This window comes from Cololabis saira, chromosome 12 (assembly GCF_033807715.1).
Source record: "Cololabis saira isolate AMF1-May2022 chromosome 12, fColSai1.1, whole genome shotgun sequence".
Lineage (NCBI taxonomy): Eukaryota > Metazoa > Chordata > Actinopteri > Beloniformes > Belonidae > Cololabis > Cololabis saira.
Genome location: NC_084598.1, coordinates 6,783,854 through 6,806,814, shown reverse-complemented (window position 1 = coordinate 6,806,814; position 22,961 = coordinate 6,783,854). Strand labels below are relative to the sequence as shown.

The 22,961-nt window shown below is 38.2% G+C and overlaps 1 protein-coding gene across 1 annotated transcript; it reads right to left on the bottom strand.

Moving 5' to 3' along the window:
* Nucleotides 1–6,665: 6,665 nt before the first annotated feature.
* On the bottom strand, nucleotides 6,666–20,286 carry ormdl2 (ORMDL sphingolipid biosynthesis regulator 2). Its single transcript, XM_061734719.1, has 4 exons — nucleotides 20,206–20,286; nucleotides 18,023–18,196; nucleotides 11,176–11,327; nucleotides 6,666–7,241 (listed from the first exon to the last, which is right to left on the bottom strand). The coding sequence occupies exons 2-4, from the start codon at nucleotides 18,194–18,196 to the stop codon at nucleotides 7,106–7,108; spliced, it is 462 nt and encodes a 153-aa protein (XP_061590703.1). The 5' UTR covers nucleotides 20,206–20,286; the 3' UTR covers nucleotides 6,666–7,105.
* Nucleotides 20,287–22,961: the final 2,675 nt, after the last annotated feature.

Here is a 22,961-nt window from a genome sequence, read left to right as displayed (position 1 = left end):
AAGCGATCGCTTTCAAATTTGATGCCTTTTTTTGTTGACAAATATTGCGGCTTTCCTGTACTTATTAGAGCCGCTTGAGAGTTTTTGTTGGGTCCTGTATATTTGTATGACGCGCTGCTGCTGACAGGGAAGCACGCTGAGTCCGAGATACGTTTTATGGCGTTTAATAACAAAACTTCAGCCACATCGGCCTCCCGATTACATTCACTTAGGTTTTAAATGTGTACACTGCAAAGTGTAATCGGGGAGATCAGTAAAATGCGGTCAACAAAAATTACGGCTACCCAACTCGCCTCTCTCCTCCTCAGTGCAGGTGATTTGATTCCTTATATAAGCTACGGTGACGACCCACGTGACCCAAACTTCCTTCATCACCGTGGCAACCAGATACAACAAATGAAACATCAATATGTGGCTCCTACATAAATAAAGACTTTTGAATTGAATTGAATTCTGTGACTATTATATCGACTGGTGTCCTTTGTCATTTCAGCAAGCTTGTGAAGAGAAAAAACAGGATAAGTGAGAAGCACAAATTTATGTTCAAAAAATGATTTTAGCATGTCAAAGTAAAATGTTTGGGTATCAGATCAGGATGTCAGTATATAAACAACAGAGATAGTGCCATGGAGTCTAGAGATGGTCTTCTCCACTTTACCTTTAACCTGCACCAATCAGATCATAAAGTATGCAGACGACGCCACAGTTGTAGGTCTCATCACAGACGATGACAACATGAACTGCAGGGAGGAGATGCAGCATGAAGAACCTGATTCTGAACGTGGACACGAACAAAGAACTGGTGCTCCACTTCAGAAGAAATAGACCCATGCACACCGATCTAGATTAAGGGAGATTTCCCAACAAGTCAGATTCCTGGGGCTACATGTGTCTGACAATCTGAGCTCCTCCATTTACAAAAAGCTCACCACTGCCTTCACTTCCTACGGAGGCTAAAAAAGGCACATCTCGACCCATATGTCCTCTCCATCTGTGTGTGTGTGTATATAACTATCCCAGAATGTTGAATGCATTTCAGGCTGCTGTAGTCTGTGACGGGGATGAGTGATGTGTCTCCCCTTGACAGGCCCATCGTTGGGCCAGATCATCAAATTACATATATATATATTATATATAATTATATATAAAAATGGGTCTATATTCTTATCATATTCTGTTTCTGCTCAAAATCTGGGTTACATTTTATAATCATTTCAAAATTCATATTTATAATGGTCCTGTTTTTATGTCCTGATTCTATTCCTATTCTTATTTATATTTATTTCCTCGTCTACTTTCTTTTTTTTAATATTCTGGATCTTCCTTTATTGTGCTCTTTCTTTCATGAATCTGTCTTGTCTAGAATCTTCTTCCTGATCTTCTCACACAACTCTTTTCTTTGCTTTTTCTGGTCCATATTCAGTGAACATCATGATGCCAAACAGCAGAGTGATGACGTTTTATCCTTGGTTTACACGGACTGACTGAAATTAAGACTGAAGACACCTGTGAAGTTAATTACAGGCTAATTACAGATTTAACATGTCACTATAGTCAAATAACTTACAATTCTTTCTTGTTTTCATTAGTTTCTTTAATGACTGTTGAGCCACAACACAAAAGCAATGTCTGATTTTTATTAGTCATGTTTTTGTAAATTATTATAATAATATATTATTATAATTATATATATATATATATATATATATATATATATATATATATATATATATATATATATATATATATATATATATATATATATATATATATATATATATGTATATATATATATATATGTATATATATATATATATATATATATATATATATATATATATATATATATATATATATATATATATATATTGTGGTTTGTCTTTCATTCATGGAAGCGTACCAACAACGAACCCCTCTGCATGACCCCCTCTAAAAACAAAATCGATCCGAGCATAATGTATTTCACAATAATTCGCAAACACAATGCAGAATGGTAAAGTTGATAAAAGGAGGAAACGAGGAATTTGAACTTGTTTCTTTACTGAACACATTCATTCAGCGCTGGAGGAAAATTAGTGAATCCTGGTAGTTGCTGGTATAATCTTTGGCAGCAATGACTGCTCTTTTGGTAGATCTGGACTGAAGCTGCACAATGCCCAGGAACAATGACCCTTCAGAGGGACATTTTATTTGTGTGTGTGTGTGTGTGTGTGTGTGTGTGTGTGTGTGTGTGTGTGTGTGTGTGTGTGTGTGTGTGTGTGTGTTTGTGTGTGTGTGTGTGTGTGTGTGTGTGTGTCTATATTTGATTCAAAAACATTAGGCTTAAGGTGTTAGTGGTGACTGGGACGACTCAAAAGGTGGATTTTCTTCCCCTGAAAGCATTTTTCAGTGGATTTACATTCATTCTTGGGGTTATCGTCCTGCTGCATCACCCACCACTCTGTCTGCCTCCTTCGTCTGTTGTCTTCACAACTGACTATTGTCATCTTTCTCTCTGCAGTGTGTTGGTATTGTTTCAGGTCTTCCGCCCGCTCTCTTCTCTTCAGTTCTTAGGGTTTAAAGTAGGTGCAGTGGCACCTCTGAATTTTCTTCAAACATTCAAAACATTTACTGAACTAAACATCAAACTATTTGATGCACAGTGCAGTAAGATGCATTTACATGCTCTCACCCTGCATTTGGTAGGATGAAACTGATGGAATTTTCTATTTTTTAGTTCAGTTAGTTACAGTTTTTCACAATTGTTTAAACACATTTCCTGATAGACTACCTCACTTTCTCAAAACTCTAAACACAAATTACAAAACTCACACACAAAATGCAAAATCCTACACTTCTCTTGCAAAAGCACACTCTACCCTCAAAACAGTGTTAACTCTTCACTAAATGGTATTTCCTTCTCAAATGCCAAACACATACATCATTTGAGTAGACATTTCTAAGCACTCACTGAACACTGATGTGCAGAATTGAAGACACTATAGTATGAATGGAAAACACTATATGAATGTCTCAGTAGAATCATGCATTTGTATGTTCAGTGTTACACCTTCAGCTGTTGGATGGAATATATCACCATATAGTATTCTTATGTATAGGCTACTCAAATAGAAAACAACACACAATTCTTTACTGTAACAACAAATACGTAATATTTTACAGTATGAGTAGGAATGCTAGAAGAAGTGCAGTGTTGTAGATACATATACACACACATATACATATAAATATGTATATGTGTATGTATATATATATATATATATATATATATATATATATATATATATATATATATATATATATATATATATATATATATATATATATATATATATATATATTTTTTTTTTATTCTCATGTAGTTGTTTTGTTTTTTCAAATATTGCACTATAGTGGTTACATTGTGTTACTGTAAAAGGGTAGACAAAATAAGCTTTGGCTTCAGTCTACACCTTTTGGTCCTTGTTTGATATACATGCAAAAAAACAACTTTGTATTGACTACTGACTTCTATAACGTGACCAAATAAACATATCAAATCAAATCAATCAAATTGATGGCAGCACACATTGTTATGTTCCCTCCACATTGGCCAGGGACCTCTGTGACGACACGCTGGCCAATGATATTCCTTTCTCGGCGCCTTCTTTTTACAAGGGTTGAACCCTGTTTCATCAATGAATATGAACTCAATGGCAAATTGCTGATTGCATGTTGCACAACAGCCTTTGGAGTTTAGAAATGTGATTGACCGTGTGTTCTGTGTGAACAGCAAGAGAGGGAATTCAGGAAGAGTGTGCAGGATATTGGGAATTGTGTGTAGTGTTGTGAGAAATGTGTGGTATGGAATGGGAATTTGAGTCTAGAGCAGTAAATGTGCTTGGAGTTCAGCAGGATTGGTTCAGCCACCTGAAACATGAGTTTCAGGTTGTGCACATTGTGTCTGATGTTCCAATAAATGTGTTTAAACAATTGTGAAAAACTGTAATCAGAACTGCTCTTTCTGACTCGTTATCTTCTTCATCCACGTGTCTTCAACCACTGCCAGCCACACACATAACATGGACTGAAATGAATCAAAAGATTGTTGAAGCGGCTGTATGATTGTACAACGTAAAGTAAACTTTTAGAGTTGTGTTTTCCCTCAGTTATCTCAGGGTACACGGCCCAGAGAAAAGAGATTTTTCTTCGTGTTCCTGTAATTGGGGACTCTTACATCTCTTAATCTGCTAAAATTTAATTTTAACTTGCAAGGCTTTTCTGTAGAAATGTCTGACCTTTATCCTATCTGTGGATCACTTCTCATATTGCTGTGTAAAGCTACACTTCAAACGCTAAAGAAATGGTTAGGTATACATTTACAACATTGAGTCACTGTACACTAAAATGTCCTAAGTTTCTCTCTCTCACACACACACACACACGCACGCAATCACGCACGCACGCACGCACGCACGCACGCACGCACACACACACACACACACACACACACACACACACAGTCAGATTGTGCAATTTCTCCTACTTAGAAAGATGAGAGGTTTGTAGGATTGTTAAAGAATTAATTTGTAAATATGGTGGAAGTATTTAGTCAGTAACAAAAGTTCAACTCAGTACTTTGTACATGACCTTTGTTGGCAGTGAGGGAGGTCAGATGTTTCCTGCAGCTCTTCACCGGGTCTCAACACTGTATACAGTGATGTCTCGGGTCTGTTGCTGGGCAACACAGACTTTCAACCCCCTCCACAAATGTTCTCTGGGGTGGAGGTCTGGAGACTGGCTAGGACCTTAAAATGTTTCTTACGGAGCCCCTTGGGGCGGCGTGTTTGGGATCGTCGTCATCATGAAAGACCAGCTACGTTTCATCTTCAATTTCTCCCTGATGGGAGGAAGTTTTGGTTTAAAATCTCACGGTACATGGTCCAGTTCATTCTTCCCTTACACGGATCAGTCGTCCTGGTCCCTTTGCAGAAAAACATGCCCAAACCATGATGTTTCCACCCCTGTGCTTCACAGTAGGTTTGGTGTTCTTGGGATGCAACTCAGCTTTCTTTCTCCTCCAAACACGAGTTGAGTTTTTACCAAAAAGTTCTATTTTGGTTTTATCTGACCATATAACATTCTCCCAATCCTCTTCTGCATCATCCAAATGCTCTCTATCAAACTTCAGGCCTGGACATGTCCTGGCTTTAGCAGGGGAACGTCTGGCCCTGCAGGATCTGAGTCCCTGATCGTAGTGTGTTACTGATGGTAGTCATGGTTACTCTGGTCCCAGCTCTGCAGGTCATTCACTAGGTCCCCGTGTGGTTCTGGGATCTTTACTCACCGTTCTTGTGATCATTTTTACCCCATGGAGTGAGATCTTGGAGCCCCAGATGGAGGGAATTATCAGTGGTATTTTCTTACAATTGCTCCCACAGTTGATTTATTCCCACCAGCCTCCTGCCCATTGCAGATCCAGTCTTCCCAGCTGGTGCAGGTCTACAGTTTTTCTTCCTGGTATCCTTCAATAGCTCTTTGGTCTTGGCCATAGTGGAGTTTGGAGTCTGGCTGTTTGAGGTTGTGGACTGGTGTCTTTTAAACTGATAACCAGTTAAAACAGGAGCCATTAATACAGGTAACGAGTGGATGACAGAAGAGCTTCTTACAGAAAATGTTACAGGTCAGCCAGAGACAGAAATCTTGCTTGTTTGTTATTGGTTAAATACTTATTTTCCACCATTATTTACAAATTAATTCTTTTTAAATCCTACAATGTGATTTCCTGGATTTCTTTTCTAATTTTGTCTCGCTAGTTGAAGTTAACCTATGAAGATAACAAACCTCTCATCTTTCTAATTAGGAGAACCTGCACAATAAGTGACTAAATACTTTTTTGCCTCACTGTATGTGTGTATATCAATATACAACTAGTGTGACACTTATTAAGATCCAGTCCCAAGCCCACCTCTGTAGCCACTAGACTACCACCCCATGATTTAGTAGATTTAGTATTTTTAAAAAAAATTGATGAATTAAGTGGAAGCTCACCTGGGAAAATGACTAAATTTGCTTTTCAGATCAGATAGTCTTATCTTAAATCAGGCGACTTTCGGTACGTTTGCATTCATTATTTTACTTTCATTCTGGTGTCAGCGGGTCCTATCTGATATCTTGGTGACATGACATTTACACCCAGCTGGTGTGTGGGTATTCTCTCTAGGAAATGATTATACGCAAGTACTCCACATGTTTAAAACAGCTGATAGTACGAGCCATATTTGCATGTTTCCCAGACTCTGCTTGACCTCATCAACCGTGTAATAATGTTTACATCAGCCCGCATTTCCTTTGAACTACTTCCCGCAAACGTGCATTACCAACAGGGAAACCTGCCTCAAATGCAAACATTTATACATCACATGCGGAAGAGGGGGGGAATCCCTTTGATATACGAGAATATAGCAAACACTGTGACAACCCCCTCAGGCTCGCTTCATGTAAAGTATCTGGACTTCCCCACATCTTGGAAACTGGCCTGTGTTACTGAACTGGTGCCTAAAAACCTTCATTGAAAAGGATTTAGCAACTATTAAACTATACTGTATGACATCAAGATGACGGACAGCAATATGTGAATCATTATGACTTCAATATCTATATATCTATATATATCTATATAGATATATATAGATATATATCATAGCAAATGTGTTTATTGAAGTTGTGTGAATGCATGCTGCACAAAACACAAAGTAACTGCCACAATGATTGAGACATTAATTCACAGATAAGGCAAGAACAAAACACTCAACTTCACATGGACTTGCAGCCAATGCAGACAAAAAGGAAAAAGTTGACCAAATATCACACTCGTAAAGCAGTGCATTTCAAACTTTGGTCTCTCTCAGAAACAAAATAAATATTCCTAGTTTTTAATATCTGGAATGTCAGAAAAAAAATAATTCTTTAACGATACAACAGCATTTACTTCTTTACCTTTCTCCACACTGTATGTACAGCTAACTGATTTTTCTGCTTCTCATTTTCCAAACACAAAACAGTTCAGCAGGCACAGAAAACTAGACGTCCAGTACTGGTGGTTAAAGTGCAGCTTCGAGTTCGGTCAGTATTTGTTGATGCCAAATATCCGTACTCCATGAAATTGTGGCAGCTTTGGGAGGAGGACGCTCAGGAGGGAGCACGTGTTGACGAAAAAATGTGTGGGATCGTATTTTGTGTAGAAACTGGTGAGAATATACCTGCAAAACAAGACAAAAAACAGCACATTGGAATGAAGTATTACTTTCAACATTAAAAAAAATTAAAAAATACACACGTGTATATATATATATATAATAATGATAATATAATTTCAACTAGTTTGAGGATTGAACATTGACCAGGGCATTGCAATTGTTGTCCTGTTGCACTGAAGATTTTTGACCAGGCCTCAGCTGTTGGACAGAAGGCCTTATTATTACACAGAGCAGTCCATGGTCGACTAAAAAACTGCAAGGACTCCAGGTCCTGTGGCTGCAAAACCCCGAAACATAACCTGTCTACTGTCGTGCTTGCCGATGGGTACGAGGCCTTTCTGCTGAATGATTCAGAGGGTGGGATGTGAATAAACACAGCAGGGAGCCTTTGGTCACCGCTGGCTGTTGCCACTGGTTTGGTGTATAAGGAAGTGTGTGTGTGTGTGTGTGTGTGTGTGTGTGTGTGTGTGTGTGTGTGTGTGTGTGTGTGTTTCTCTGACTTCGGAGCTGCATGCTATGAGTGATGTCTGCCTGATGGACTTGCCCAGACCAACATTGTTCCCAGATTTAGTCCATGTTCCAGACCAGATATCAGCACCACTCAAGGTGACCAAACTTGCTTATGATTTTTGAAAAGATCCATGTCTATAAATGATATTTTGGTATGATAACCTTCCTGAGTGGCAGCTGTATCATAGTTATCTACTGCCCTTATTTTTAACAGCTTGTGCTTTTTATTATTTTACTTCTTTTCTTATTCTTACCTATTTGTTATTATGTCCTGTCGCTTTTAATGTCAATTTATTTTATTTATTTAGCCTTTATTTAACCAGGTCGGTCCCATTGAGACACAATGGTCTCTTTTTCAAGGGAAGCCTGGCCAAGACAGCAGCTTTAAAACATTGAGTTTCAACAGTTAAAACAGACAGTACAGAATTACCTAAAACACCAAGTCAAACAACAATAAAATAAACCGAATATAATCTGATCAAATCAGTAGAGCTAGATAATGGGGCTTTCATGAACAAGAACAAGAACGGTATGAGGTCGACTCTATGTCACTGAAACAAGATCCCTCAACTTCAGGGTGCTCTGCAATGAGCTGCAATGAGCAAAAGGTGCAAAGTACCTAAAAGAGTGCTTGCCGAGTTCAGTGCGAACCCTGGGGACACTCAACAGATAACAATCGTTGGAACGTAGGGAGTAAGTGCTCTGGGTTCTTGAAATATAACCACACAAATATTGGGGAAGTGGCACCAACCAACTTCTTCCTGGCAGCAAATGTAAAGGATGTTCTGTGGCGATAAAAGAAACCCAGCTTAAGCTTTAATTTCTTGATCAGGTTCTCTATATGAGATTTAAAAGAAATCCGATCATCAATTAAAACACCCAGATGCTTGTAGCAAGGCACAAAATCAATCATATTTCCTTGTAGGGAGAATACACTGGGAGGGGGCAATGTAAAGCACTTTGAATTACCTTGTGTTGAATTGTGCTATATAAATAAATTTGCCTTGCCTTGCCTTATCAGCTCATAAAGTTACCCACCCCCTTCAGAAAATTACATTTTAGATGCTTGTTAATGAAACTAAGCTGGTTCCTTATCTCATTGTGGTGTTCTTTATGTCCTGTATTTGCATGATAAAGGCCAGTTTGTGACATTAACCCAGTGGCTGTTATAGTTTCATAAAAGCCTAATGATGCTCTTCTAGTTTACGGCTCATAATGACCTGTAACAATGATATAGTATTGGGTATATTAGACATTTCCTGAATCCTTATGGTCCTGTGAGTATTCCAGTTTTTGTATTTTGTGTCTCTGTTGTTCCTAGATGACACAGGGATAAAAGATAGTATATCATTTAGGCAAAAATTGTGTAAAAATGTGTTTAAGGAGCTGCAGTGACCTCTATGTTGGTCAGAAAGATTCACATCTTAGCTTGAATGAATGCTTAAAAGGTCCCCTTTAAATTGATACCAAAGACAATTACTACTTCATGAGCTGATAACTATGATCCAGCTGCCACTAAGGAAGGGTTATCGTACCAAAATATCTTCTATAGGCCTGGATCTTTTCGAAAATCATAAGTAAGTTTTGTCACCTTGAGTGGTGCTGACCAGTGAAATTTTGGGCTCTGCCCCCTGGACTAATCGACTAAAAGGAAAGCTTGACAGTCTGAGTGTGAATTCAGTGAAAACGCGCTCAACCTGGCAAACCCCTTGGAGGTTGTTGATTTACCTGTTATTTAAATTAAAAATAAAAAAAAAATCATAATCAGGACTTAAAAAAACTACAAACAAACAAAAAACTCAGAATAGTATCGTTTTCTAAAACATAGCCAATGTATTGTTTAAAAAAAAAATGACTGAACCACTTGGTCCTGGGGAGAGGATATGGAAATATAAACCCCCCCCCCCCCCAAGATAAAATTATAAGTAGGACTACCCCCTTTTTTGCACCGTGCCTCTTTTATGACAGCTTACATTTTCTAAGGCCTGGACGCTAAAGAAAAACCACTTTCTTCATCAGTCAGGACTTTCCTGCACATCAGCCCGACAGATCACCTTTACAGGACGGAGCCTTATGAGAGCTATCTTTTCTATTTCCTTAAATGTTTTTCCTGCATTTCATTAAGTGGTTATGACTTCCTTATGTCTCGCTTGAAGAAAAGTTTGAACTATCTTTGCCCTTCTGTTATAGCCTGAAAAGTTACTTCAAATTTAAAAAAAATCTTACTCTAGATTTCTGAAAAAAGAAGTATCTAAAATGTCAACGTACATCTGTGCTTTCAGCGGAGAGTTCATGCTGTCATCTCACCTGACATGCAACCCCGACATCGGGTGGTTATCTTTAAATATTTCATTAGAGCTGCACCAGACAACAGTTCCTGCATCATCTTGTTTTCAAATGCATATACATGATTTATTGCCTTTAATGAGCTGGAATAGGCTCTGGCGGACCCCCGTGACCCTGTACAGGATTAAACGTGGAATAGAAAATGGATCGATGGATAGAAAATGGATGAATTGATGGTTTCTTCATTTAATAAAAAAATACTTTCTTCCAATCATCCACAGTCCATGACAGCTTCTCTTTACTTTATTTACCTTGGTTTAGCTGTTGGTGATAGTTTATATTTGGCTTTCTTATGTAAATCCCATCTCCTTCAACCACTTTCTTATAGTTCAGTCAGAAACTGGTTTCATTTTTCTACATCTTTGTTGTCGGTCTCTAGAGTCTAGATCAGGGGTCTGCAACCCAAAATGTTGAAAGAGGATTGGACAAAAAACACAAAAAACAAATATGTCTGGAATGAAAAGTCTCGTATACGAAGGCAACAGATGCTGCATTTATCTATATTAGTTATAACTGGGGGAAGATTTTTGTTTTTCATTCTGCACTTCGAGAAAAAAGTCGAAATGTCGAGAAAAAAGTCGAAATGGCGAGAAAAAAGTCGAAATGTTGAGAAAAAAGTCAAAATTTCGAGAAAAAAGTCGAAATGTCGAGATTAATGTTGAAGTACAATCTCCAGAAAAAAGTCGAAATGTCGAGAAAAAAGTCAAAATTTCGAGAAAAAAGTTGAAATGACGAAATTAAAAAGGAAATGAAAAAGGAAGAAAAAAAAAGATAAAAAAGGAAAAAAAGAAAAAAGGAAAAAAAAGAAGGAAAAAAAGAAAAAAAAAAGGTAAAAAATTTTAGAAAAAGCTCCAGGGAGCCACTAGGGCGGGGCTAAAGAGCCGCATGCGGCTCTAGAGCCGCGGGTTGCCGACCCCTGGTCTAGAGCCTTTCCTTTTCTCTTACAAAATAAAGCAACTTAAAAGACACTCATGTTGTCTTGCACCTGCATATTTAACAATATGCTGATTTAATCATCCCAATGAAAGTGAAACATTGCAGGACTGCCCACGGATCCAATGAAAGCAGAAGATTTACTCACAGAACAATTGGGGAGATGGTGAGGAATTTGCGTGAAGACGTGAACTGGACCCCGTAGTCCATCTGTTCCCAATGTGTGAGCAGACGAGCTTTGCCTTGGTCGGGCGTTTCAAAGGGGGTGCCTTTCACTGTGTGTAGAAACAGGTACATCACCTGCAGAAGAGACAACGCAAGACAGAAATATACAAACACCATCAACCATAGACTCCATAGTAGTTTCTAAAATCAACATTAAACAACCTCAGACAAACTCAGTTGCAATACTGAATAAATAAGATAAAGTTCTGCTGCAACAAAGAGTTATGAGTAAATAACACCCAATTTCTCTTAATATATGACATCCCTTAATAATTGATTTACTGATTTTTTTTTAATTTGTGCTGGATAAATATAAACAAAAGTATAATGAAATAGATCTAAAATTAAAGATTAAAATTTTTTTTTCATATTTTGGGAAATATTACCATTGACCTTTTTATTAAAACCTGAAATGCTCTTTACCACTCATATCAGTCGGGAGATGGTAAGTGTGATCAGCTGGGTCTGTGTACAGGTAGGTAAGCTCGCCAACACGTACAAGTACTAACAAAGAAATGCTCCGAGATATCACCCTCGGTGATTATAAATAAATCTTTTGGGGTGGCTGTTGAAATTCAACTGCTTTCAGCTATTTTAATTCACATAGTATCAGAGAAAGATGTCCTGACTAACTAGGCAAGATTGGACCAATAAAGCCTTGACTCTGACTAGGATTGAATCTGTTTACTTCCAATTGCACGCAAGGGGACACGTCGTTACAGCATGGCTGAGGACAAGACATTGACCAACAAGACAATGTAGCGTGTTTAAACATTAAGACTGAGGGTACAGCAGGTTTTAGAAAAGTACCAACAAGTATCTTGGATGGCCTTGTAGATGTGAAAAACATCTGAATCTTCACAGACTGGATCCTGCAGCTGATTATGTCTAATTCTCTGTCAGGTCATGAAGACCCGGGCGACTAGAGAGAATATTAACCACATCAAAGCTAAAGAATATTAACCACATCAAAGCTAATATTTTCACTCTTCCCTTCACAGTACGTACCTATGTGCCTGCCTGCCTTCCTGCCCATCTTTCAATCTGCTGGTTTAAGATCTCAAGCTGGCACTACTATTTTTTACCAAGTATATAATAAGTTAGATGAGATAATAAATAAATTAATTTTAATAGTAAGAAATCATTATTTACTCAAATACCGTATTTTCTGTACTATAAGCTGCACCTGCATATAAGCCGCATCTGCTCTATTTTTTAAAAATAATGAAAAAAAGATATACAAGCCGCACCTGCATACAAGCAGCATCCGCTCTATTTAAAAAAAAAAGATATGCAAGCCGCAGATATTTATGTTGTTAGATTAGATATTTACAGAAGGATTTTGAACTGTTATTGATGTACATGTTTGTACCTAAATAGATCCTTTCCTAACAGAGTCTTTTAACACGGCAGCAACTTTGCTGATTAAAACGAGACAGAACCAAGAGAAAATAACCAGTATTTATTTATCTATTTATCTGTTTGAAATCTGCTTCTACCTACTTCTATCTGCTAAAGAAGAAGTAGTGTATTCTTCTTTGCATTTATTTTGTCTTAGTTTTGATTCTAATTCCGGTTAGAGCGCCCCGAGCGGTGGAAGAAAAATCCACAGAATAGCTGCACCTTTGTATAAGCTGCATGGTTGAAAACCTATGAAAAAAGTAGCGGCTTATAGTCCAGAAAATACGGTAAATACTTTTTTTTTTAAAGAAAATGACAGTTTACCTCTTTAACAGACAGTTAGTGGAATTGAAAGTGTGAATGGGTGGTAAGTAGCACAGAAGCCCTGCAGGGGACTGTCCTCTCACCGTAGCTCTTCATCCAAACTTCCAGTAGAACTCCTTTCATCTTACAAATACTCAGAAAATGCTTCTGACTAAATTGAAGGTGCAAGACTGAGTTGTGCACAAAAAAGGGACACAAGATACAGTAATTTCAATTCGAGGATCAATAAAGTACCGTTGAACTGAACCGTATTAGGGTTCAACAATTTTCTTGTTATTTCTATATTTATGTATTTGTCTTTCCCTTCCATCATTTCCTAATACCGTGGGGGAAAATGTCTGCAGAAAAAGTTCTTATTCCCGGCACAACTGTTACAGAGCAAAGTAACCCATGAAAAGAGAGTTGACTAAAGAAAAAAAAGCTGAAGAATCTTCATCCAGGTCATCAAGACCTGCTCTCCTGCAGTTTGAGATCTTTCACAGCTTCAACGCACCTTCAGCTGACTGAATGGATCACCAGCAGCTTGTCATCAAGGTCTGCACAAGTCTGTTGTTGAGTCAGTAACTTTAGTCAGGTTGGCCAACATCTAAAACTTAATGATTTAATGAAGTTCATTTTTTAAATACCTGACATGTTTCTGCGATTGCAGCTGTTAACATCAGCTGATAAATTGGCAGAAGACACACACCATCTTGTGACTCTGAAGGCGGAAGTCATCGCCCAAACATGTCAGGTATTTAAAAAACATAAATACTCTTGTCCGACAAAAAGAATCAGCAAGTTAAATTCTAAAACGTAATGTTTTCACATAAATAATTTCCCTTCGGCAATTAATAAAGCATATTTCAAATGACTTTATGATTTTAATGTAGAGCAGTGACTCTTGAGGACCTGGACTAAGAATACTGACATAATAGGACCCACTGAGATGAAAAACTGTATTTTGATTGCCCTAAAACAGGGGTAGGCAATTCCGGTCCTCGAGGGCCGGTGTCCTGCATGTTTTAGATGTTTCCCTGCTTTAACACACCTGATTCTAATTAATCATCGTCATCAGCTGGTCATCCAGGGCTGCACAATTCTGTTAATGACACAGGTACTTTTATCACGGTGTGCTGAAGCAGGGTAACATCTAAGACATGCAGGACACCGGCCCTCGAGGACCGGAATTGCCTACCCCTGCCCTAAAAGTTGATGGGACCTCCTTTAAGCGAGCCCCTTCAGTAGCACCGGATCATTCCTCTCAGACTGCAGCCCAGACACATTAGTAGGATGTCTGGTGTGGAAGAGGCTCCCGAGTCCTGGGGTAACTCCACACCATCTCTGTGGTTTGAGTCTGGACTGAGCCACTTCTAAAGGTAGATCTTCTTTTTCTAGAGTGATCTTGTGGTGGATTTACTTAGAAGCTTCAGCTGGTGGACAACCACGATGATGTCATCCTGTAGGACAGGGGTGTCAAACTCATTTTGCTTGGCGGGCCGGATTTGACCAATTTTTTTCTTGCGCTCAAAATAACAAAAACGGTGCGAAATTGTTATCTAATCCAATATCAGTTTAGTTAATTTTAAAGGAAATATGCACTTTGTTTATACTCTAATTATGTTAAATATATTTCTTCAGGATCTTTTCTTGAAATTTCTCTTTTTTTTTTTTCAAATTATGTAAGATACTTTTAATATCATTTTACAAAGATAAACAGAAACAAGTATTCTTTTTTTATATTTCGCTTTTTTATAGGACATTTAATTAAAAGCAAAATCTTTATTACATCCAAGAGTCTTTCTTTGTGATTTAGAGATTTTTCCAGTACAATTTACATTTATTTTTAAAAATTGGCGCAGATATATATGCCAGTGTGCCGAAAAAGTCAGCACTTCTCTTTTAACTGTTTTACTTTGTCACTATTCTCATAGTCAAAACTGAAATTCTCAGAATAAATATCTTCTATCATCTTTTTTAGTAGTGATATTTTTCCCTGCGAAAATATATAATAGTAGTCAGTTAATAAAAATAAACGACCGTCTACAAAGAAATAAAATCGGCAAATGCATTCTAGAAAACTAAAAAAATTACGAAAACTGCTCTCTTTGTGGAATAACGATGGATTTGTAGAAGAAATATATTATTGGATATGCTGCGATTCATGGCAATTATTTATGCCTTCCTTTTTAGTAAATTAATATTTCGTTTTTTTTGTGTTGGAAACTTCTCGCGGGCCGCATGAAAACCTCTCGGGCCGCATGTGGCCCGCGGGCTGCACATTTGACACCCCTGCTGTAGGATATTTTGGTCTAGTTGTGAATTCATTTTCTCCCTAATGATGACACGTGGTCCCCGAGGCAGCAAAACAAACCCAGATCAGAAGGCTCCCTCACACATACTCGACTGCCCTGATGTGATATTGGAGAGCTGTGCCCTTTTTGTAACATACAAAGTGTCTTCTTATACATTTCAGATCTCATGTTCATGCTCCACAAGGCATTTTCTCAGCAATATTGTGGAGTGCCAAGGTGCTCTTTCGCAAACTGGAGATGCAGAGCAACTGGTCCACATGTTCATTGTGGACTTGAAGGCATTTGCCCCTGTTCCTCAGCATGAGAGTGCTCTGGGAGTATGACGCACTGGTCCCGTTACGTTATTCAGTCCCTGCACAAACGGAGCGAGAGTTTATGGTTGGCATTACCAGTCGTAAGCTGGATTTGTTTCCAGGGAGAGTTGAACTACACCGAGGCCGCCCTTTGTTACAGATTCTGTTTGATACTACTTTTACAGCCAATTTCTAGGCGCAGCCTAGCCTTTTTTCGTAGCGGTGTATCGCGTCATTCGCGTCAGGCAGCCAATCAGCACAGAGCCTCATTATCATAGCCCCGCCCACTCAGAATCCCTCATAGAGAAGGAGGTTAGAAACGGGGAAGATAAAGACGTGGTTTAGAGAGTGAATTTCTAATTTATTTAGCAAAAACAATCAAAGGCTTGTTTTTAAGACATTCAAGGCCTGTTTAAAATAGGTACTAGATGCCATAATAGGTCCCCTTTAAATAATAGTTCACACATTGTTTCATACATGAGAGTGGTGACCAAGGACACATGCTCTGCATGCAGTGAGACACAGAATACATGCACAGGTGTCCAGTAGCGGAACATATCAAAGCCGGGCCGAGGGGCGGGGCATATGAACGGGCCCTTTGCAGTGGGCCAAGTGATCGATGATGACGTATGACGTTGATAGACGGCTGTTGAAGACCAACGATTTTACCCAAAATACATTTGGAGATTCACTTGCAATTTTTGTTTTAATGTTAACTGCAAGTGTGAATATCTCAGCACAACATATTATACAAAGCTTTATACCTAATATGAACCAAGTGGCGCCACAAAAAAAAAAATCTCACGGGCGGGGCCTGCTGCCTCAGGGGCCCCATTGGGCCCCAGGCCGGGGAAGTACCGCCCCCCCCAGCCCCCCCTGAAGCCCCGGCCCTGGATGCGTCCAATACTCTAATCTACTTTACACAAAGAGCAAAGTGGACTGTGGACAGACGTTGTTCCTCCCACCGCCCAGTTATGGTGTCGATTCTTAAAATACAAACATGAAAAAAAGAGTGTAATGATTCACTAACGCTTAACGTAAACATTCACAAACCCGTACGTACCAACACAATAAACCCACAACTAGGCCTGTGTTGAAAAAATCGATTTCCCAATTCTAAATCGATTCTCATATTAATTCCTAAAAATCGATTCATATGTCTAAAGATTGATTTTTTTATTTTTTTTATTTCATTTATTTATGTATTTTTTTTCATCATTACATTATAAACTTTTGGTTATTTTTTTGTTTATCCCCAAAAAAGTAATGTTTTGTTGGACACGAGAATAACTGGTGCCATGTTTTTGCCTTTAAATATGTTTAAAGGTATGAAAACATTAAAGTGTTAGTTTATAATTGCATAAATTGTCTATATTTCATTACTTTATATACTGTCTTGGGGTTGCTCAAAAATTAAAAACCAAAATAGACCGAAAATGGAACAAATAAAAACGGAATGTGGGAAAAAATAAAACCGATTTCATCCGTGTCTGTTTCCTCCCTGGATCTGTTTGGTAATTCTGAAAGCAGTTCTATCAGCACTCTGGGAGCTGATTGGTCCTTACAGCATCATTAGCTGCTAATACTTGCTGTTTAATCTCAATACAATACTAGTAGTAATATTTTGCATAACTACAGTCATATAATTCATGCAACAGCTCAAAAAACAGTTTTAATAACACTAACCCAAATCAATATCGGAATCGAATCGGATCGAATCGAATCAAATCTTGATAATCGATTCTGAATCTTAAGAATCGGAATCGAATCTTGACATTTGAATCCATCCCCATACCTACCCACAAGTCTTCACAGAACGCAACACAAAGCAAGGAACAGCGACACCGATGATGCAACGTGGTCAACACAACCACTACACTGTTTCTTTTACGGCTTACATCAGAGGAAATGCCACCACATAGATGATTTTTCCTGGCATCAACTTCCCACTGGAGTGTCTCGACCTCACAGTCAATGTTTGTTTTTTTGAAATTGTGGTAATGCAGAATCTTCACTGGTCTGTTGCTGGAAAGAGAGAGTTAAGCCAAATGTTTGGGGCATGTCAGTATCTCCCCGCAGGAGCTAATGGACATGGCTGGGGAGAAACTGAGATTCAGACTGCCCCCCCCACGACCCAATATCAGATAAGCAAAAGTTAATAGAGCATGGATGGGTGTGTTATCAGCTTAAATATACTATGTTTGTCAATTATTGTGACTTATATTACGAGTAGAGTACATATTGTGCTAAAATCATGAAATAAACAGCTAATTCCAAAGGACTGACAATCTTTCTTGTCACTGTTCATTTAAAACTGTTAAGCTGAGATTCACATGACAATCTGACAATTGGCTCCTTCAGTTATTAAAATGTTGGGATTCCAGTATTCCCAATACAACTGATGGCGGTATAATTTCAGAGTATTCAGAGTTCAGATGTGGGTTTCATTTGAACTGACCAGGTTGTGAATCAGGTTGGTGAGGGTCCAGACAAGTGGCACGGTGAAAAAAGGAATGCTGAGTAGGACAATGTGCAATACGACGGTCAGCAATAGGTAGGTGAGCCATATTCCCCTGCTGTTCATCACCCGTGTGTTGGGGTTCACCTCGCTGTGAGCTACGCCAACATTCATCTAGAAAGAGGGCGACAGATAAAACACATGATGCTGAAAGAAAAGCTGTTTTGGTTTTAGGAGGAATGTTTAACCCCTCCATGACTGTCTCATACACTTCATTAGAGTGAAAAATGCAAAAATGTGTAAATCACTCTAAATGTTGCAGCAAATAGAGGTGATGTTGGCTGTATATATTTGTGTACCGGACAGTAAGTTGGCTTCTATATCTATCTATAAGATCTATAAGATTAAATTAAATCGGACTAAATTTTCTTGTTTGTGCTTATGTTTTGCCTTTAAACAGTTATTGAAGATAACATCGACGATCAAGATCTTGGCGTGACATTTACATATACATATATATATATATATGCATATACGTGTGTGTATATGCATATATATATATATATACATATATATACATATATATATATGTATAAACACACACATATATACATATACACATATACGTATATATATATTTATTATTTATTATTAACCTTTATTTTACCAGGAAAATCCCTTGAGACTGAATCTCTTTTACGAGGGAGACCTGGCCAAGAGGCTTAACTGGTGCAACAACAATAAAATCAATTTAACAACAACAACAATAACAAACAGTGCAAACAACATTACAATACCTTACATTAAAAATAACAGGTGCACATTTCTGTTAGTTTCTGTCTAAGAAGAACCTTGAATTCACCCAAGGAGATGAGTCCAGAAGGTTTAAGAGAGTTCTGAATGTGGTTCCAGGACCAGGGAGCAGCGTAGGAGAAAGCTGCTTTGCCAAGTTCTGTATTAATCCTAGGGATTTTATACAGCTTCCGTGTGGAAGAGCGGGAGCTGTACACACTGTGAACTGGAGACAACAAGTTGGAAAGATATGTGGGGAGTTTATTCAGAATGGCTTTGTAAATAAAAATAATCCAATGTTGTTGTCTCCTCAGGGTCAGTGAGGGCCAGGAGACCAGAGAATAGAGAACACAGTGATGTGTCCTAAACGCTGAGTTGGTAATAAAACGCAAAGCACTGTGATATATATAAATAAACATATATGTGTGTGTGTGTATATATGTATAAACACACACATGTAATTATATATATATACACACACAGATATATACATATGTGTGTGTATAAATATGCATATACGTGTGTGTGTGTGTGTGTATATATATATATATATATATATATAGGTATGTATAAACACACACATACATACATATACACAGTGTATATATATATATATATATATATATATATATATATATGTGTGTGTGTGTGTGTGTGTGCATATGTATATACATATACATACATATATATATATATACACATGTACACAGATATATATACACTACATACCTATATGTTTTTTCTCATGTATTTATTTACATATTATAAATTGACTACACTACTTACTACTCCTTATTGCTTTATTGCATACCTATTACCCTGTATATATGTATGTATTTTTAATATATATATATATATATATATATATATATATATACAAACACCTACATAAAACACAGTGCAGAGCATCTTTAAAACACAGCTCACGAATTGACTCCGCCCGTCTGAACTGTTCTGATCCATAGAACAAGCGCGTCCTCTCACATGACCGCCCACCATCATTCAGCTAACGCATCTCGCTACAACTTTTATTTGATAACCCTTGTAAAGAAAAAAACACTTTTTGAAAAAAAAAAATACATTATTTAAATTAGTCAATGAACAACAACAACAAATCTATAACACATTCTCCTAGCCCCCACCCTATCCGTGAACCCTCCCACCTCTCCCCTGTATTGTGTGGTAACTACATGCTGCTCATGCAGCTGCAGACCGGCTAACATCTACAGGTTGGACAGTCTGTGTCACTTCAAAGTTACGTTCATTATTTCTGACAGTGACAAGTTACTGCCGAGCTGAGTATAAACATACTAGTAGTCCGTGACTAATACAAATTGTCCGTTTAGCATTTGGAGGTTTCGGTCGTGACATTATAGCAGAGCAAACTTTACCTTCCTGTGTTGTAGCTCACCAGGAAATGTCCTGTTTTCCCTCTAACCCCGCCCCCGTCCCGCCGGGGTGCGCTCCTTTCGCTAGAGCTGAGGGGAAACCTCCAAACGGAGGCTGTTCCTGCGCAGGGGGATCAACTGTACCTGAATCAACAAAGAGCAGCTGTCCTCCAAGAATTTCCCAGTGAATCCCAGTGAATGAGAAAAACGCTTTAGTGATGCTGTTAATTCCCAATATACGCGCATGCGCGCTGCTGCTGTCACCAGCTCTCAGTTCAGCTTTTGGCTCGGCTGCAGAAAGGTCAACACGTTTTGGTTATTGATACATAAACAAAGTTTTACTTATTTCTTAGGAACAGTACTCAGTTTACAGTTGTAAAAAAAATCAGGGGGGATGGTGGATTTTATCATATGGGGACAGATCATTTGTGATGATTACAAATAATATGATATAATAGAATAGAATAGAATAGAATAGAATAGAATAGAATGTATTTATTGCCATTTGCACAGGTACAACGAAATTGGATGCTATCTTTAAGGTGCATGGTTTAAAAAAAATAGATATATTAAAACAACAACTATAAAAAATAAATAATCTCTAAAAGGACACAAATAGGAAGACAACATACAGGTATTGCACGATTCTATGGCAGGTATTGCACGGTTCGGTCAGTATTCCACATGGAAAAAGTCAGTTTGATTATTTAGCAGTATTGAGTGTAGTTATGGCTCTGGCATAGAAACTGTTCTTGAGTCTGTTTGTGCGTGATTTCAGTGTCCTGAAACGTCTGCCTGATGGCAACAGTTCAAAGAGTGAGTCTCCGGGGTGAGATGGGTCCTTGATGATTTTCCTGGCTTTCCTGAGACCCCGGGTGTTGTCCAGCTCCTCCAGGGAGGGGAGAGTGCAGCCCATTATTTTTTGGGCCGCTGTGATGACCCTCTGGAGTGCCTTCTTATTTGCCACTGTGCAGCTGGAGAACCACACACATGTGCAATAAGTGCAATAATATATTACAAATACCGGTAATAGCAGTGACCAAAACACCTGCAGAAATACTGCAGGAATGACATAGCAGCAGTTAAATGCAGCCTTCTGTAAGCTTTAAATATCCACTGGGCTTACATCAAATACATCAAAACACAAAAATAAAAAACAATTTTCGGAATTTATCAATATGTAATCTGTAATCTGTAATATCCTTCACAGGATAAGTAAAATGGATCACTGCAAAAACTCAAAACCTTAACAAGAATATTTGTCCTATTTCTAGTTAAAATGTCTCATTTTAGTAAAAAAAAATCTCATTACACTTAAAACAAGACTCATCACTGGAAAAAAAAAACAATTTTCACCTGTTTCAAGTAGATTTTCACTTGAAATAAGTAGAAAAATCTGCCAGTGGAACAAGATTTTTTTGCTTGTAATAAGAAGATAAATCTTGTCCCACTGGCAGATTTTCCTACTTATTTAAAGTGAAAATCTACTTGAAATAGGTGAAATTGTCAAATAAGTTATTTTTCTGGTGTTATTTTTCTGGTGATGACTCTAAATGTTGAAATAGCAGTAAAACCACATTCATTGATGAAATGACATAAGGGATGGAAAGGGGGGATGGCAGTTTTACTGGGGGGATGATTTGGACCGTTTTTATTTCAGGGGGGGATGCCATCCCCCCTCATCCCCCCTCAACTCCAGTACTGCTTAGGAAATAGAAGCAGAGAGCAGTTAAATACTTGGGTGAGTCGACTCGTTACAAGCTTCTCCACTGCCAGACAGGATACATTTACTGTATTTATTGGAATTTATAGCTACTCAAAAATAGTGCAAGTTGTCCAATAGGGACTGAAGCCTGGACAGCATCCTCCTCTCCTCCACGGCTGTCAGGGTGTCCAGCTCTTCCCCCAGACATCACCAGCCCTCCTGATCACTTTGTGAAGTCTGTTGCTGTCTGCGACTTTCATGCCACTTCCCCAGCATGTGACAGAGAAGAAGGTCGCACTGGCTACATCGGACTAGGGTTGCCAACTCCCTGAAAAATAAATAAGGGACCCCCCTTCACCCTTCCTGGCGTGGTGAATCTTTTAAGCCCATTTTTTTGTGAGTGAAACGATTTTTTAACTGTTTGACTCGAACCTGAATTGAATTAGATGCATATTTTTGAATGCCATGAACAAATGGAAAACAAATTATTATCCAGCAGTTCACTTGAATAAAAAATAACAAAATTAACTGAATAAAATAAGTATCTTTCTTAAACAGAAACCTGTCCTTTTTTACACTTAAAATTGTATAAATGAATATAAAACAATAGAAAGAAAGCTGAACGTCCATTCTGTAATAGTGCCCATTTTTAGTGCAATAACAAAATTGCAAACGGAAAGTCTGTAGAAAATTGGTGCCTCAAAGGCCATGACTGTAGGCTACAGTATTATTTTTTGACTCTCACAGTAATACGGGACAAAGTGCGTCCCTTTTCAGGTCAATACGGGACGCATACTTTAGTTTATAAATACGGGACAATTCCGTTTTTCAAGGGACGGTTGGCAACCCTTAATCAGACTCATAAAACACCCTCAGCATGGACCGGCAGCAACTTGTTATTAAAGTACACCCCCAGGTATCTGTATTCCTCAACAGTGTTCACATGGACCCCCTGGATGGAAACAGGGGTCACTGGTGTTTTTGCCCTCCTCACATCCACTATGTTCCTTTGTGTTTTTCACAGTGAGCTGCAGATGGTCCAGACCAGGGGTCG